The 17,355-nt window shown below is 37.7% G+C and overlaps 1 protein-coding gene across 1 annotated transcript in view; it reads right to left on the bottom strand.

Annotated features, from left to right (window-relative positions):
- The window catches only part of LOC124274363 (cytosolic purine 5'-nucleotidase-like), a 185,112-nt gene extending 171,628 nt beyond the window's left edge, over positions 1–13,484 (bottom strand). Inside the window, 3 exon segments of the mRNA XM_046709737.1 lie at positions 2,740–2,813; positions 6,111–6,213; positions 13,364–13,484. Coding sequence (XP_046565693.1) covers positions 2,740–2,813; positions 6,111–6,199 — 163 coding nt within the window. The 5' untranslated portion in view covers positions 6,200–6,213; positions 13,364–13,484.
- Between the last annotated feature and the right edge of the window lie 3,871 nt (positions 13,485–17,355).

Below are 17,355 nucleotides of genomic sequence, written 5' to 3' on the forward strand. Positions count from 1 at the left end.
TGTATTTCTACAAACAATTGCTGCATCCGGGCTTCCCCTCAAGGGGTGGCCAATATACATGCACATTGAGAGGGCTAATTTGTTATAGAGAGTGGGTTTTTTAGGTTGCCTGTTCATATGGGCATGAAGACATTTACTGTTGAAGGTGAAACCGCTATTTTAAAACTTCCTGGCTATCAAGATAACAAATGTACAACATGGCGACTATACACACAAACATTATTCTAAAGAGTAAGAAAGAAATATAGACAAGACAATCTTGAGATGAAATGTATTATGACATTAAAGTCAAACACAAACTTTAAATGATTATTATCACATTATCACACAGGAGACAAGACATCTTAACAATGCAAGGGTTGTTTGTATTTTGTCTATTACAAATAAAAAGAATAACATTAATAATAACAATAACTAATTATAAAGCACCTGGCTTAGAAATGTGAACCAGTAACCTTGACATCAACTGCTTGTTTCCCCACATGGGGACAGCGTGCAAAGCCCATTTCTGATGTGTCATGATCCGGGCTATCGCTTGTTGTAAGAGGTGACTAATGGGATCGGGTGGTCAGACATGTCATCGTATACCAATTGCGTAGATCGATGCTCATGATGTTGATCACTGGAATGTCTGGTCCAGACTAGATTATTTACAAACCGCTGCCATATCGCTGGAATATTGCTGAGTGCGGCATTAAACAACAACAATCAATCAATGCTAGGAGCAACATAAAACCATACTCACTTACAGATTCAATCATTCATTTGGTAATTGACTAGATATCATTCAAAATTAACTACATTAACAGCCACACATGAAGAATCTAAATTAGTTTATTTATCATGATTGAGGAAGTTCTCCTTGAATCAGCTGATGCAGTCACATCAACACAAACATTCCAGTAATACAAGTCCTGCATTATCAAACCCTCTCCATTTCCCACATTGCTGATAACACAAGTCAAAACGATACATCAAGTTTAATGCAGGCCGAAATACTTCCGTTCCTACACTCCGGTGTACCTGGGAATATGACTTGTACCTGAAAATGCCTTAACAAAAGGGCCAGGTGACATAGATAAACACACAGATCCCAGGACTTAAGGGGCTCTATGATAGGCTTAGATTGTGACAGGGGAAATGACAAGGCAGAGAGTCTCCTCACAGTTTTGATCCATAGCTTGTCCTCTTTTGCACATTTCATGGGAATCGTGTTTGTTACATACACCATGTGTTCAACAAGTTTATTTTTTATTGTTGTTCTCTTCCACATTCAGCAATATTCAAGCCATATGATGAGCGAGTGATAACAGTTTCTTGCAACATCAGCAATATTCAAGCCATATGATGAGTGAGTGATAACAGTTTCTTGCAACATCAGCAATATTCAAGCCATATGATGAGTGAGTGATAACAGTTTCTTGCAACATCAGCAATATTCAAGCCATATGATGAGTGAGTGATAATATGATGATGAGTGAGTGATAACAGTTTCTTGCAACATCAGCAATATTCAAGCCATATGATGAGTGAGTGATAACAGTTTCTTGCAACATCAGCAATATCAAGCCAGTTTCTTTGCAAGCATGATGAGTGAGTGATAACAGTTTCTTGCAACATCAGCAATATTCAAGCCATATGATGAGTGAGTGATAACAGTTTCTTGCAACATCAGCAATATTCAAGCCATATGATGAGTGAGTGATAACAGTTTCTTGCAACATCAGCAATATTCAAGCCATATGATGAGTGAGTGATAACAGTTTCTTCATGGCAAATCATATAACAGCTTCGCAAATATCAGTAACTTTGCAGCTCTTCATGGCAAATCATATGACAGGCTGAAGTCTGAATCAGACAATCCAGTGATTGATGTTATGAGCAGTTCTCCACATTCTCAAGGGTACATGACCATGCAGTAACCAAGTCAGTCACCTGATTATCTGATCCATCAATTCACCTCTTACAACCAAGGAACCTGTTAGAACCTGGAACCACCAAGGCAGTTGATCATGGTTTGAAGATTCTTTTCTGAGTTAATGCTGAGCACTGTCATGTTCTTGATACTTTACATACTTTCAGTAGACCAATACCTATCATCTGATTGGTTTAACGTCACACTCAGCAATATTTCAGCTATATGGCGGTCTGTAAATAATCGAGTCTGGACCAGACAATCCAGCGATCAGCATCATGAGCATTGATCTACACAATTGGGGTAAAATGACATGTGTCAGCCAAGTCAGCGAGTCTGACCTCCCGATCCTGGTAGTCGCCTCTTATGACAAGCATGGGTTGCTGAAGACCAATTCTGACCCGTAACTTTACAAGTTACTTTTAAAATGTATAGCTCCATTTACAATGAAAAGGAGTCCCAGTGAGCTCAGAGATTCAGAACCCCTGAGGAAATCTAAAAAATAAGGTTTCTAAAAGCACTGATGTTGAACATTTTGTACAAAACTGGTGGCAACTGCGAAGTAACACAAATATACAATGGCGTCAACAAAATCATCATTATAAAATGTATATCTTTTAAATGATGCCATTTTAGTCCATATGTGACCAACCCTGAATCAACCACTGTGACTGAACAGGATACAATCAGCCATTATTATGTCGCAGATGACCTCTGAAAACCAAATGTGACGGTGAAAGTTAGGTCCATGCAGTTTCTTTGAAACCTAACGGTCTTCCTTGCTATAAATCCTGAAACTGACTCATTTCCTCAAGGGATCTTACCTGCCAGGGTGTAGTCCATGTCAAACCCAAAGAACTTCACCTTCTCCAGCATCAAGCCTCTGTTCACAAAAACTCTGAAGAAGAAGAAATGGAGTGAATGAGCGAGCGGGTGGTGAGTGAGTGAGTGAGTGAGTGAGTGAGTGAGTGAGTGAGTGGATGGGTGAGTGGGTGGGTGGTTGAGTGAGCGAGTGACTGAGGTGTGTTGAGTAAGGAGTACTGTCCATGATGCCATTCACTGTGTGTCAGATCCAAACTTAATTATTTGTAAGGTGAGGTGAGGTGAAATTGGGTTTAACGTCGTTCTTGAGAATATCTCGCTCATATGACGACGTCATTATTTGTAAAATATTGTCAGATGAAATACTGCTGAGTATAGTTATATACATCCAACAAATGTTTTCGTGTCTTATTTCAAACCGAAACATTCAATTCTTAGTTATTTGGCTATAGATTGTAATTCATCTTAGAATTGGAGTTAGCAGACATTCAAAACAGTAATAAAAAGCATCTGTATGACTTTGATGAAACATTTCGACTGAAAAGAGTTCTAGTCTTTATTACAGAATAATGAGTTCTAGTCTTAGTTTTAGTCACGATATGGCTGAAATACTGCCGATGTGACTGTAAAGGGTCTTAGTTAGAGAGTAATGGGTCTTAGTTTTAGCAGGGATACTCTACAACAGGGATAGGTCACTCGCTTGCTTTCTTTACCATTTGTACTAATTAACGTGTGCCTCGTCATGATCCAACGCATACAGTGACTTGGTTCGGTCCCAGCGCGCAACTTCGGCTGCGTTTAACAGTACTTCAGCCAGTGTATTGTATAGGTCGGAATTTTACAATGAATGAATGAATGAATTAAGAGCAAGAATTTTATGTGAATGAATGAAAGAAATTAAGAAAAAGAACGAAAGAAAAAGAACATATGTGAATGAATGAAAGAATAAATGATACACCACGCCATCCCTCCCCAAACATATTAAAGAACGCAAAACTATAGGTAGAACACATGTTAACATCAGCTGTCCTTTTTATAAAAAATCTACTTTGAGACATTTGTTTACATTAGTAACTAATTCAGATATCTTATTGCATGTGTGGAATGACATGGGCATTGACAGAATGTTAACTGACACTGTCACAGACCCCTCAAGAACAGAAAGTTTAGAACTATCACAAAGCCTTGCAAACACCTTTCCAGTTTTGTCAAATACTTAGATCAACAAGAAAGAAAGAAGTTTTAGAACTATAACACTCAAGCATCACAAGCACCAATGGCGTATCAGAACAGATCGGCGATATGTCATATTTTTCACACACCTCAAATACACACTAACAATTTTTTTAAATTATAAAACTATCACTATTACTTGCAAACACCTTTCACCTGATGGTATATTCCCCTCATAAAAATTGAAGGTGTATGTGAAAGATGTTTTTGAACACTAACTAGAAACACTCAAACAACGCCCTGTAGTATTTCAATGGCAGATCGGCGATATGTCATATTTTTCACACACCCCTAAATACACCCTAACAAATTTTTTTTAGTTATAAAAATATCACTATTACTTGCAAACACCTTTTAACAAAAGGTATATTTCCCTTCTACAAATTAAACTAATATGTGAAAGAAGTTTTTAGCGATATAAGTTAGTCTTTCTTCGCTGTGTACTGAGAATTGAAGCCAGTGAGCTACAACATGCCCACTTGAAACTTTACTACAAAGCTACTGTACTTATACTGACACTAATAACAAGTATTTGACTTAAAATGAAGTGACAAAATAGGTAACTTATGTTCTACATGTAGGTTTTCAGTTGTCACAACACTCAGCGTATGTAATCGGCTGTTGAAAATAAACCGGGCTCAATCTTAAAAACTACGCTGCCGCCATATTGGCTGCACTGGTCACGTGACGAGCCAAGGCATAGCTTAGGAGCTTTCCGAGGAGTGACCACTCCCCCTTATAGAGTCTCCCTGGTTTTAGTTACAGAGTAATGGGTCTTAGTCTTAGTTACAGAGGAATGGGTCTTAGTCTTAGTTACAGAATAATGGGTCTTAGTTTTAGTTACAGAGTAATGGGTCTTAGTTTTAGTTACAGAGTAATGGGTCTTAGTTTTAGTTACAGAATAATGGGTCTTAGTTTTAGTTACAGAGTAATGGGTCTTAGTTTTAGTTACAGAGTAATGGGTCTTAGTCTTAGTTACAGAGTAATGGGTCTTAGTTTTAGTTACAGAGTAATGGGTCTTAGTCTTAGTTACAGAGTAATGGGTCTTAGTCTTAGTTACAGAGTAATGAGTTACAGAGTAATGGGTCTTAGTCTTAGTTACAGAGTAATGGGTCTTAGTCTTAGTTACAGAGTAATGGGTTCTAGTCTTAGTTACAAAGTAATGGGTCTTGGTCTTAGTTACAGAGTAATGGGTCTTAGTCTTAGTTACAGAGTAATGGGTCTTAGTCTTAGTTACAGAGTAATGGGTCTTAGTCTTAGTTACAGAGTAATGGGTCTTAGTCTTAGTTACAGAATAATGGGTCTTAGTCTTAGTTACAGAGTAATGGGTCTTAGTCTTAGTTACAGAATAATGGGTCTTAGTCTTAGTTACAGAGTAATGGGTCTTAGTCTTAGTTACAGAGTAATGGGTCTTAGTCTTAGTTACAGAGTAATGGGGTCTATTCTTAGTTACAGAGTAATGGGTCTTAGTCTTAGTTACAGAGTAATGGGTCTTAGTCTTAGTTACAAAGTAATGGGTCTTAGTCTTAGTTACAGAGTAATGGGTCTTATTCTTAGTTACAGAGTAATGGGTCTTAGTCTTAGTTACAGAGCAATGGGTCTTAGTCTAAGTTACAGAGTAATGTAGAAAGAAAGCCCAGTCAAGCTCACAGCCCCTGAACAATAATATCTTCACTTCCACCTACCATCACATTCCAAATGAAGCAAGTCTATGTTTTCCACAAGTTCTCCCACCACATTTATCAGAATAGATGTTGCTAGCTTCTCTCAGAACTAAACATTTCCAGAGACTAAACGTTAGGCTAGTCCTAAGCATGTTATGGATGGTTAACACTTTCATGGAATGGGCTAGCATGTGAATGGTGCTGACACAACAAGGATCAACCACAGGCACAACTTAGATTGGAACCCAGTTAACAGCAGGTTTGTTTGTTTGAAATTTTTTACTCGGTATAAAATTACCAATAAACAGGATCTCAAAGTAAAAACATCCTGATTGTACAAAGAAAACTGAATTACCATATGACAATTTCATATGAATATGAGCGAATACTTCATCAATTATAACCAGTTGTGTGGAGCACTGTACTGTTGCAGACCATTAGAAAATTCACAAAATAACAACCAGAATATAACTGACCTCCTGTTGGGCTCTCTCTTGTACATCCTGAATGGGGTGCTCACGGACCTCTCTAGGGACTTCTTTGACGTCTGTTGATCTTCAGCCATCTTGGATTGTTAAACTGGAGAAACAAAAGATATTTTAGTTTTTCAATGAACTTAAAAACATTTCCTTCCCAAACCATTAACACAAGTAAATGAATGTACACATGTTCAAACTTGACTTACAAAATGAACCTAATCACTGACAAACACCTCTGCTCACTGGAGACACTAGACAATATACCTACTGAAACTCATCCTGATTCCACACATGTATCAGTGATAGACTTGGAATGACACAAGATATCAAGGCTATGAATGATATATACAGTATATGAATATACGTGAAATAACTATTTAGTAAAGGAGAAAATGAAATCCATCTGAGTTGATGAATTTATCTCTACTTAACTGTGCCGTCTGTCCCTGACAGATGATGAAAATGGTATGTACACAATTATTGGATGACATTCTGCACCGTGATGAAATAGCTCGCTGAGTCAGGCTGCAAACATCCATACACCTAATACATGAACTGTTAATAAATATTTATATGACCTTTCTCAATCACTCCAAGTTACTTTGTATTATGGGATACAGGTCTTTAAAAATCCAGTCAAGTTGGTCAAGAGGTCGGCAAGAACAATGAATGATCATTATAACTATGATGAATAACCATCCACAACGTATACTGATTACCATGGTAACAGAACAACTGACCATTCACACAACATACTCTGAGACCATGGTAACCATACAACTGACTGTCTACACAACATGCACTGATTACCATGGTAACACTACTAACAGTACAACCAACTATCCGTGGAGCGTACACTGACTATAATCACAACAATTAATCAATTACATGATTACTTTGTGTGTCTGACTTTGTGACTGATCCACTAACAAGCACATTATGTCCACACATTGTAAATGTCAGATTGACAATATGTCACTAGACAACACTATTACCATTGGGGGCCTTCTGAATTGCTTCCATTAACACATCCAGTACCAAAATGTCACCTTGTGAATATGTATCATTGAACTAGTGTTGGGAATTGGTTAAAATCTCATAATTGATGATTGGTTCATTACAACCGATCAATCATCGAAAATAATTGGTTAGCGTCATTTATGAAATTTGTTAATGCACACAAAAATAAGGAAAAGAACATGTAGTTTGGGGCTTTTGGGCAAACTTTCACATCTTTAAAGGATGACTAGTATGTTAGGAACATAAATTCCTTGGAGTCTTTAAGATAAATTCAATCATGACTTGAAACGAGCTTGTAGTGCTTACAAAATGTAACAGCCAAAACCAACCATGTGAAAAATATTGTTAATGAAAACAAGTGTTCCAAAATTGGTTGTGTTCGATTATGAGAAATTATGATCGATTGCTTGGTCGTTTAGTCACTACAACCAATCTTCGATTATTTCAATTAATCGGACCACCACTACATTGAACAATGGCTGTTTGCATCATGAGGATCTGGAGAATAAGTTCAGTATCATGTCCATGGTTAATGCGGTCAATATACAGCAAATTAAATCACATTCACACATCTTTCAACAGTTCCAGAACAGACAGGGCTTCAAGTAAAGCCCCTACAAAAAAGAATATATTTTCAAAAGACAAACAGCTCATAAAAATGTATTTAAACAATTCTGAATACTATTATTTTTATTTCCCAAAATTTAATGAAACACATCTATAACCCAGAAATCTACATTTTGGAATCTTGCTGTGAGATGGTGATTGAGTGAGTGAGGTAAAATCTTAAAGCAACATTTCAGTCACTACAGATTCCTAAAATGGCATATTTTTTTAAACAAATGCAAAAATGTCATGCACAGTCATCCTGCTTCGAATGTTGGAAAGTCTTGGTGCACTTATATCATGTTTATGTCCAGAAGATAATTATTTTCTGTTTAAATACTGTCCCCATGGTGTTGTGGAACTGGTGATAATCTCACGAGAAAGAGCTAGAGACATTTAGGAAGACCAATAATGAAGCTGTGGCTCCACGTTTCAAGGGTGGTTTGTTGTCTGTATGTTATAACGTACACAGCACTGTCTAGACATACAGTTACACTCAATCAGGAATTGTATGCAGTCCTGTCATTCACTGCAATAACAAAATGGCTACAACTGTTTTAAATCATAAAATTTGAACGGCCATCCTGTAGATTACCTGGGTATGTAATGAACAAAGAAAGCAAAAACAGTTGAAATTGAAATGGTTTCTGAATAAATACTTGTAACTAACAACTAATACTAAAATCCAATCCAAAAAGTTTTCAAAAATAGAAAAAGACATGCCAGAGTCTGACATTTTTAGGTGAAAGATCCTAAATATGCCTTTTTTAAGACATTAAGAACAGTCCAAAACAGAACAAACGGCAGTCTAATGGCCACAAGACATCTTTTCACTATGGCATCAACATTGAAAGTCAGACACAGATGTCTTAAACAAATTAAGTTGTTGGTGGAAAGAGTAAGTGTGTGAGTTTAGTTTTATGCCGCTTTTAGCAATATTCCAGCAATATCATGACAGGGGACACTAGAAATGGGCTTAATACATTTTGCCCATGTGGGGAATCGAACTCAGGTCTTCGGCATGACGAGCGAACGCCTTAACCACTAGGCTACCCCACCACCTAGTTGGTGGTAAGAAGAATATACATAAATGGTACAGCGTTACCTGAGAGGAAGAAGCTTGCAAGTAACAGTGTATGATGACAACAGACCTAATGTAAGTCGTGTGGTCTAAAACAGAACTGAGCCCTCATTGATTGGTCACAACTAAATATAACTTAATAATTTTTACAACTGTCATTTAACAAGTATACTGCATGGTGTTATACGCTTCACCTTCTGTAAACGGTGAGTACATTGTGTATAAGACATGTTATATTGGGACTACACTCCCTCAGTGAAGTACAGATTTGCTGTACTTCTGTTGGGTTGAGTCCCATCTGAGATTCAAACCCAGATCCCCAGAGTGGCACCCAATCGCCAGCGCACAAAGTCAGCAATTACTGAAAAAGTGTAATCCCAAATGTTCCATATGTTACATTCGACCACTTTCTAAATGGCATTATGTATTCATACATTGTGTTTAAAGCCACACTGAGGAGTATTTCAGATGTTATAGCATGTCCGCTTTGCTTCGAAGAGGAAAGTCGAAGTAATCCAGAACTTAAATGTCTACATCTTCACAGATATACAGCTGACAAAACAATGATTATAATCAGGGGCATTCATGATCACCGGATCCTGGTAACTGCATAAGGGACACAACTCTACCTAACTAATTGTGACACCTTGAACAACTGGGCCACCCATGCCAGCTTCTTGAAACAAACCTTGATATATTTGGGTTATTTATCATTACCACTGTAATCTCCATCATTGCAAGTTATCACTGACAACTACATTACTGGCAGCTGGTTAAAAATAGAAAAAGGTTTTCACAACAAAACATGATTCACCTTTAACTGCTTTATTTCCTCAACAAAAGTTATTGCTTATGAACCCTTTGGTGGCAGGCGATAAAAGGCTTTTAAAACAGACTTTGATTTACCTGTGACTATGCAGGTATCTAGTGTAGTCAAGGTACTGCACTGATATCACCTCTGATGTATTCGGAGAGGGAGTAAACGACGCTATACACTGCTTTTTTGAAAATACCATGTACCATATTCACCATAATAAACAACCTAGGTGTATTGTAATTGACACCAAGGGCACTTATGTAAAACAATACACAAAGTGTTCCATTGGTTTTCACAGATCGACAGGAAGTTAAAAAAGTCAGTGCAAATCAAAAGTAATTTGACAATCATACATCCTTAACGCTGATTGTTCGGTAATACATGTGTAGTTAACACAGGAAAAATGTGTCATACAAAGTTTCATCTCATAGTTGGCATTTCAGAAGAGTACTTACAGATCAGTCTAAAACTTGGTTGGTTTAGCTTGTATGAGCTGGGCCTTGTTACAGTGAATATAGTATATCATGACAAGCTGTAGAAAAACTAGTGGGTGACAGCATGAACATTATTCCATTTTAGTCTTGACACAAAGACAAGAACAGGATCCTTGGGACTATTTCAACACACATCCTGAAAACAAGCTTGGATATTTGCTTATGAAAAATAATTTTAAGGGTCAGATAGCAGTAAATAACTGACTGTAAATAATGGAATCTGGACTGCATCATCAGTGAGTAAGTGAGTGAGTTTAGTTTACGCTGCTTTTAGCAATAGTCCAGCAATATCACGGCGGGGCACACCAGAAAAGGGCTTCAAACATTGTACACATGTGGGGAATCAAACTCGGGTCTTTGGCGTGACGAGCGAACACTTTAACCATTAGTATACTCCACTGCCCCCTGCATCGTCAGACTCTCTGGCTTTGTTGATGGCAATATCAATCACTAGATTTGTCTAGATTCAAGTACTACCCACCATCTCGACTACCATTCCCTGTTGTAGAGGTTTATTATACACATTTATGAAGTTCTTCAGCAGGAATTTTCATTTTGTGTCGGTTTGTGCTGACAAGTGATTCTTGAGAGGGATCACAGCTGGGTTCATCATAAAGCTAATATAGTCTGTCTCACAGTCCCTGAACTGCATTGTTTGCCCTTCCATCCAGCCCTTTCTACAATGCTAAAGCCCTAAATGAAGCAAGTCTAGATTTACTCAGGTTCATCTCCCATCTCAGTGGGGCTCCTTTTCAATTTAAAAGAAATTGTTTGTTTCTATCAAAGTTATATGCATTCAGAAACTAAGCTTTAATCTTGGCCTAATAGAACAATGTTGTTTTGATAGCACTTAATTTTTAAATAGAGTACAGTAAGCCATTTACTGCTTCCTGTTTCCTCAAAAGCCCAGGGCCTGTGGGGATACGTTACATTTAGAAGGGTTTGTTAAATTATGAAGTGTTTGGATTATTTCTTCATCTGTGCTCTTTGTGTTGTCCTGAACAGTGAACAAGTGTGAGGATCGGTACTGTACATTATACTGTTGTTTTTTAGCTTAACTCCACATTCCGGAAAATATTCCAACCATATCACAGCCGCCTGTAAATAATCGAGTCTGGACCACTGCAGGATCACAATCCCACATGCATCATAAGAAGATGATATTTTGTACTTCGAAAAGGTGGCGTATTGTAGTGAGTCAGCTCACAAGCATGCCCATGACAAGCATCTGATGACATTGCTGTACGTGAGGCCTCATTGTGTGACCATTAATATACAACGATGATTCACATACAAAGTTACAACCACATAATGCAGTGATTGATAACGCCGGGGTATGATACCATACACTTACTATGTCAAATAGTCTGTCTACCTGATCGACATACCTATTGTCACCAGCATAGGCTGCTAGGGATCTATTTGCATTTGGTTTAAACATATTTTTATTCCGTCAATGCAGAAACCTGGATAGGAGAACAAGCCGAGTGGCTTATATAAACGCCGCTCCAGTACACGGTTCCAATATAGCTGGATACATAATTGAAAAGAATAATACTGAGACAAAATTACACTCAGAAAAATTATTGAATAATAAATATTTGGTTATGGCGTTGGTTGTGCCTAGCAACGAAATGAGCTGCCGCAGAAAATCAAGTTATATAAATCTTGTCTTGCATTGAATATACATGTATATGTAGTGGTGATAATCACTGGAAGCGCTTACTTTTAGAAATGAACTGGTGTAATGAGTTGAGAATGTCACAATTGGTTGAGTTATCCAATACCCTATAAGGTATTTTTCACATCGTATCCTTGAATATAAAAAATTGCATTTGGTACACAAGGTCCATGTGTGCAATAAGTAAACTGAAGTGAGTGAGTGAGTGTGATTGGGTTGATGCTGCTTGCACCAGTATTTCAGTTACATCAAAGCTTTATCAGATCAGAACAACGTGCCCACTTCAATGAGGCTGTTTGAGAAGGGAATGAGTGAGTTTTTACTTTTCCGTCGCTTTTAGCCATATTCTAGCAATATCACGACAGGGGACACCAGAAATGGGCTTCACACATTGTTCCCATGTGGGGAATGGAACCCAGGTCTTCGGCGTGACAAGCAAACACTTTAACCACTAAGCTACCCCACTGCCCCTGTTTGAGAAGGTATAACTGGGGTTAATATCTTTAATAACATTTTTATCTTTACTCAGGATGATATAGCTTTTGACTGTAGTTCTCCCCCTGATGATGCTGATATAAACTCACTTAGGATCATGATCCTGTCTCTCTTAAGGGAAACAACTCTACATAAATGAGCAAATAGTCTCATTCTGCCTTGAGTATATAATATCATGTTTGATATCAATAACTCATTTCCATGTGGAGGAATCGTAGATTCAGGGGAGCTAAAAGATGTTGTCTTGTGCAAACTATAATGTTTGGTATTGATTGTCTTCATCCAGGACTTGTTTCAGTGACAGCAAGTTGATGAATTGGTGATAATTCTCGTTTGACAGAGCTATGTAATAACTTGTTTCCACATCTGTTCACCATGCTGGCGTGTATGCATGAGAATCACAGACAATACACGAAACCCTATAGTTTGATATGCAATGTGCAGTTACACTAGGGACAGGTCAGGTGAACATTACTGCACACTCCTCGATGGCACATGCTGGTGCATGGAATGATGTAGACTAATGCTTAGTCTCTGAATATATATAGTTTTGATAGTAACAAACAAGCCCATTAAAATTGAAAAGGACCAGAGATTCTGAACCTGAGGAAATCTAGACTTGCTTTATTTAGGGCTTTAGCACTGCAGAGAGAGCTTGGCGGTGGGGAAAATAATGTGGTTCAGGACTGTGAGACAGACTAGGAATGATGAGGCGAGAGCTTGACGACTGTTTATTGAGATTGGAAACAACTTATTAAATGAACAATGTCGCATCGTTGCAGTACATAGTGGAATCAGACTCGGTATCGGTAATTCATTATGTGCCGAGACCCTATCCCCATAGATACAATGATTTCACAGTTCAACAGGTAAACTGTCCTGTTCATCGTCCTGTTCAATCGCTTATTGATTGTAACATTGAACTAAGGTTGCATTGTGACTTGCTGTAGTGTGTGAAAGGAAGTTATATGCGTGTTTCAAAGTGGTTGAGGGTTGGACATCGAAATAATGTTTCATTAGTGTAAACGACGTTCTACTACTATTATTCTAACTTACATTCGAAGTTGTACGTGAAGCACTTCCTGCTGCTAACATCGACAAAAAACGTAAGTCTTCGGAGCTATAGGTAAGCTCCTTCGGTAAAGTACGGCACGTCGTTCCGACCCGAATTAACGCGATCGTTGTTTACATCCGGTAAGGGAACCACGTGGAGTGGGTGTGTCAGCAAACCTCAAATAACACCGCATGTTGAAAGTGTCAGTTTTAGCTATGCAAACCTGATATTCTTTTAAATGATAATTGTCCCTCATAATTAGATGTGACACTCTACGATTAAATCAATCCCTTTAATTATATATATATAACGAATGGGCACCTTTCGACATGCGAACCCGGAAGTATTAATTGCAAGATAACCTAGCAGACGATTTTGCTCTGTCCGTAAACACTATTACAACGTCACTTTGATAACAACTTGATATTGATTTCACTTTAAAGAAGCAAGTTTTATAAACAATAATTGTAACAACCGTGTGTCGTGAAGTGTACGGGAATAAACCAGACTCGCTATCAAAATTAAATATGTACGGGCTATATATAAAACCTACATTCGTGTTCAGACACGTCGCGGAATCCAACAAAGAGACGAGAATATTTTACATTACTGGCCACAATAGCGGATACTGACATTAACCTAACGGGTATTATCTCATTTCACATCTGACCGATGCTGATCCCACAGTTTCAGCAGCGATGGAGGGGGGCACAATGAGGAGACGGACGATGTGTGTGACCTGGCGCTCTTCAATTACCAGGAGAGAGGGGCGACAGTCACACTTACGTCACCCAACGGTGGCATCATTACCGCCATAAACCCTTCCCTCTGTTGAAACTGACCTTGTCAAAGTTGGTAGAGTATGTTACTGTCGACAGCCTTACAAAGTTCATTGGGCTTATGTATATGTATATATATATTATAAGTAACAATGTATCCTTTTCAACAACTTAGAATTATTGGCTTTCATTTCAGAGCTAGATATGCTTACCAGCTGCATATATGTATATATACATATATCGACAGCCTTACAAAGTTCATTGTGCTTATGTGTGTGTATATAAATATATTCAGAGCTAGATATTCTTACCAGCTGCATATATATATTTTATAAGTAACAATGTATCCTTTTCAACAACTTAGAATTTTTGGCTTTCATTTCAGAGCTAGATATGCTTACCAGCTGCATATTTTATTGATTTTTCATGTACATATGTTATGAATTTTATACTCATGTTGTGAAAATTAAAACAGTAATGGTTTTAATTTACTTGTCAGTGTGGTAATGTGAATTCTATCATTTGCTCTTTGAGCAAATGTATTTTAACAAGTCACCATTATTTCATCATGCATTTTGTTTTAATTTGACCAATTTTTTCAAATTGTTGTTTGGCTCATGGTTCCATTTATTCAGCTCTGATGTACTGTATGAATCTGAAGTGAAATGTGTGAAGCGTGAACTCATTGTCCATGTACTGAATGACATACTGGGGATTAAGATAACCGATTCCACTCAATATATGATGGAAACAGGTCTGCCTCTGTTACAGTGGGACATGTTCACAGGGTGAGAAACTAGCAGATGTTTGAAAGCTCAAATATGGTGTTATAACTTTATTAAAATGTGGAGTTTAATATTGAAACTTTTAATCAATCTTTGATAACAATGCATCAGTGTTGTGTTTCAGAAGAAAGTTCAAGATGAAGAGAAGACACTGGACCTTTGTTGCAAAGTTTCAAGGCCAAGACGGACAGCATATTGTGAAGGCAAGAAAAAATTTAGCTTGAAGTATTTACAAAAATAAATAAAAGAGAAATGTTAGTTTAATAATGGCAACAAGACATAAATTAGCTTATGAAACAGATGGTCTGCTTTCTAGAGTTCATCATCTCATTTGTTTTGTGTGGTGAATCTATAATGATCTACATTTTCCTCTTGGTTTAAAGAAGGCTCCCCAGAAAGATCATAAAAAACACAAACAGTGGCAACTCTAAATGGTTTTGTCATATCAACAGGGAATGTTTACTTTCATATTCTTAGTTTATTTCTCAACATTTCTGCCAGGTCCACATGTGTAACTAAGAATCAATGACCTTGTTATGGTTTGACCTGTTGTCCTAATCATCATCACCAATCCCAAATCTCTGACATTGTCATCATTTCCCAATGGTAGGGATTGATTCTCAATCAGCAGTATGCTGGTCCTCAGGTGATTATCTAAAGGTCACTGTGATAATACTGGTGAGGCATGAGGTATAACTGGCTTGCTGTTTCACCCATAGGCTTCATATAGATATAAAGTCTTATTAATTTTACAATACCCCTTTGATAGTGTCAAGTGTATACATACATATCCCAAGGGTTATTAAATGTTTTACTGTGTGAGAAAGTGACAGTCCAAACGCATTAGCTAATATTAATGCAAATATATCAAGGACTGAATGAAAACTTGGGAGACAAGTGGGTATGGCGTTTCCCCATGATGATTAAAGCCTGGGTTTGATTCCTAGGTATCAGAGGTGAAACTTCTTTTTGGTGTCCTCCAATGTGACATTACTTGAATAGGTCATGTGCATGCTTGCCTGGTTACCCATTTACCAGCCTACTCACTAACTCACATTGTATGTGTTTTTATTAAAGGCTTTTTCAAACATTGTATAATACCGACTAAGTAGATGAACACTTAGTCTCTGAATATATATAGTTTGGATAGAAACAACCAAATTTCTTATGAATTGAAAAAGAGGTCAAGTGAGTGAAATCTAGACTTGACTCATTTAGGGCTTCAGCATTGTAGATATGGTGTGTAATGGAAAATAATACTCACTCACTCACCCACTCACCCACTCACCCACTCACTCACTCACTCAGTTCCTTTGTTGTATTTCCCTAAAGCAAACCACAAATACAAGTTCCCTTAATACATCCACCTACACACAGATTTGGAAGTCATGAAAACTGTAATCTGATAGTATTAATTTTATCAGATAGGAGAATAGGCCATGGGACATTACAAACAGGAAATTAGCCTTGGTTTGTTTACCACTGTGACCACTCAACACAATATAGGGCCAAATAGCTGGGAAGCCCACCAGCTCCCTACTTACAGGGCACTGCCTACCTCGGATCATGTCAGGGGTCACCGGTAGTAAAACAGAGTCCCAACAGTCCTTTGTTGGGGCCTTGAGACTGGTCAACATTGTCTGAAAGGCTTATCAACATACCGGGGTGGCGTTATTATTTCTGTTTTTCGGGTAGCGGAATAGCTCCTTTGATGGTGCTAACACTTGTGCCCTACTCATTTCAGAGTTTGATTCCTTACAATGGGTGTATGTGTATCAGGACAATTGTTCATGTTTCCCTGCGTCAAAAAAATATCATTGTATATATGGTGTAGTATTTCTTTGTCTTTGATGTGGCCGAGATGACTAGGGTATTAATGTGTTGCTGTCGCTGGTTGGATTTATCCGACAGGTGGTTTGGCTGAAACCTGTCCCTACTCTGGGGTGGGCGTGGGTAGAGAGGATGTTTGAAGGAGGTGCACTGACACCCTGTGTTCAGACTCTGTATGTGTCTAATAACATGTGTTGTATGTGTCTAATAATGTGTCAGTCTCTCTATCACGATATTCACTGTGAGATTTGCCCAGTTTCTTGATGATACCAAGTCATCATTAGATGAGTAAACCCACCTTATCATTATATAATGTACACTTCTATAACATAGGTAATACAGACTTATCAAGGTCAACTTTGGGCCAATATCTGTTTAATTTTTTCGTATTATTCTTTTTGGCCATGTAATGTTCCAAACTTTGCAGTCTGTCTTAAATATGGGATTTGTTCGTAATAAGTAAAATATTTTATCTAATTATCATTGTGTAGGTGTAAAGAACAGGTGCTCAGTAATTTATATTTTTTTCGTTTTGTCACATTAAGTGTTAAGTAAATGGAAATTAATGTAAATGGATTGTTGAAATTAACATTCATGTTT

The sequence above is a fragment of the Haliotis rubra genome, unplaced genomic scaffold (assembly GCF_003918875.1).
Source record: "Haliotis rubra isolate DU_JTF1 unplaced genomic scaffold, ASM391887v1 Scf19, whole genome shotgun sequence".
Lineage (NCBI taxonomy): Eukaryota > Metazoa > Mollusca > Gastropoda > Lepetellida > Haliotidae > Haliotis > Haliotis rubra.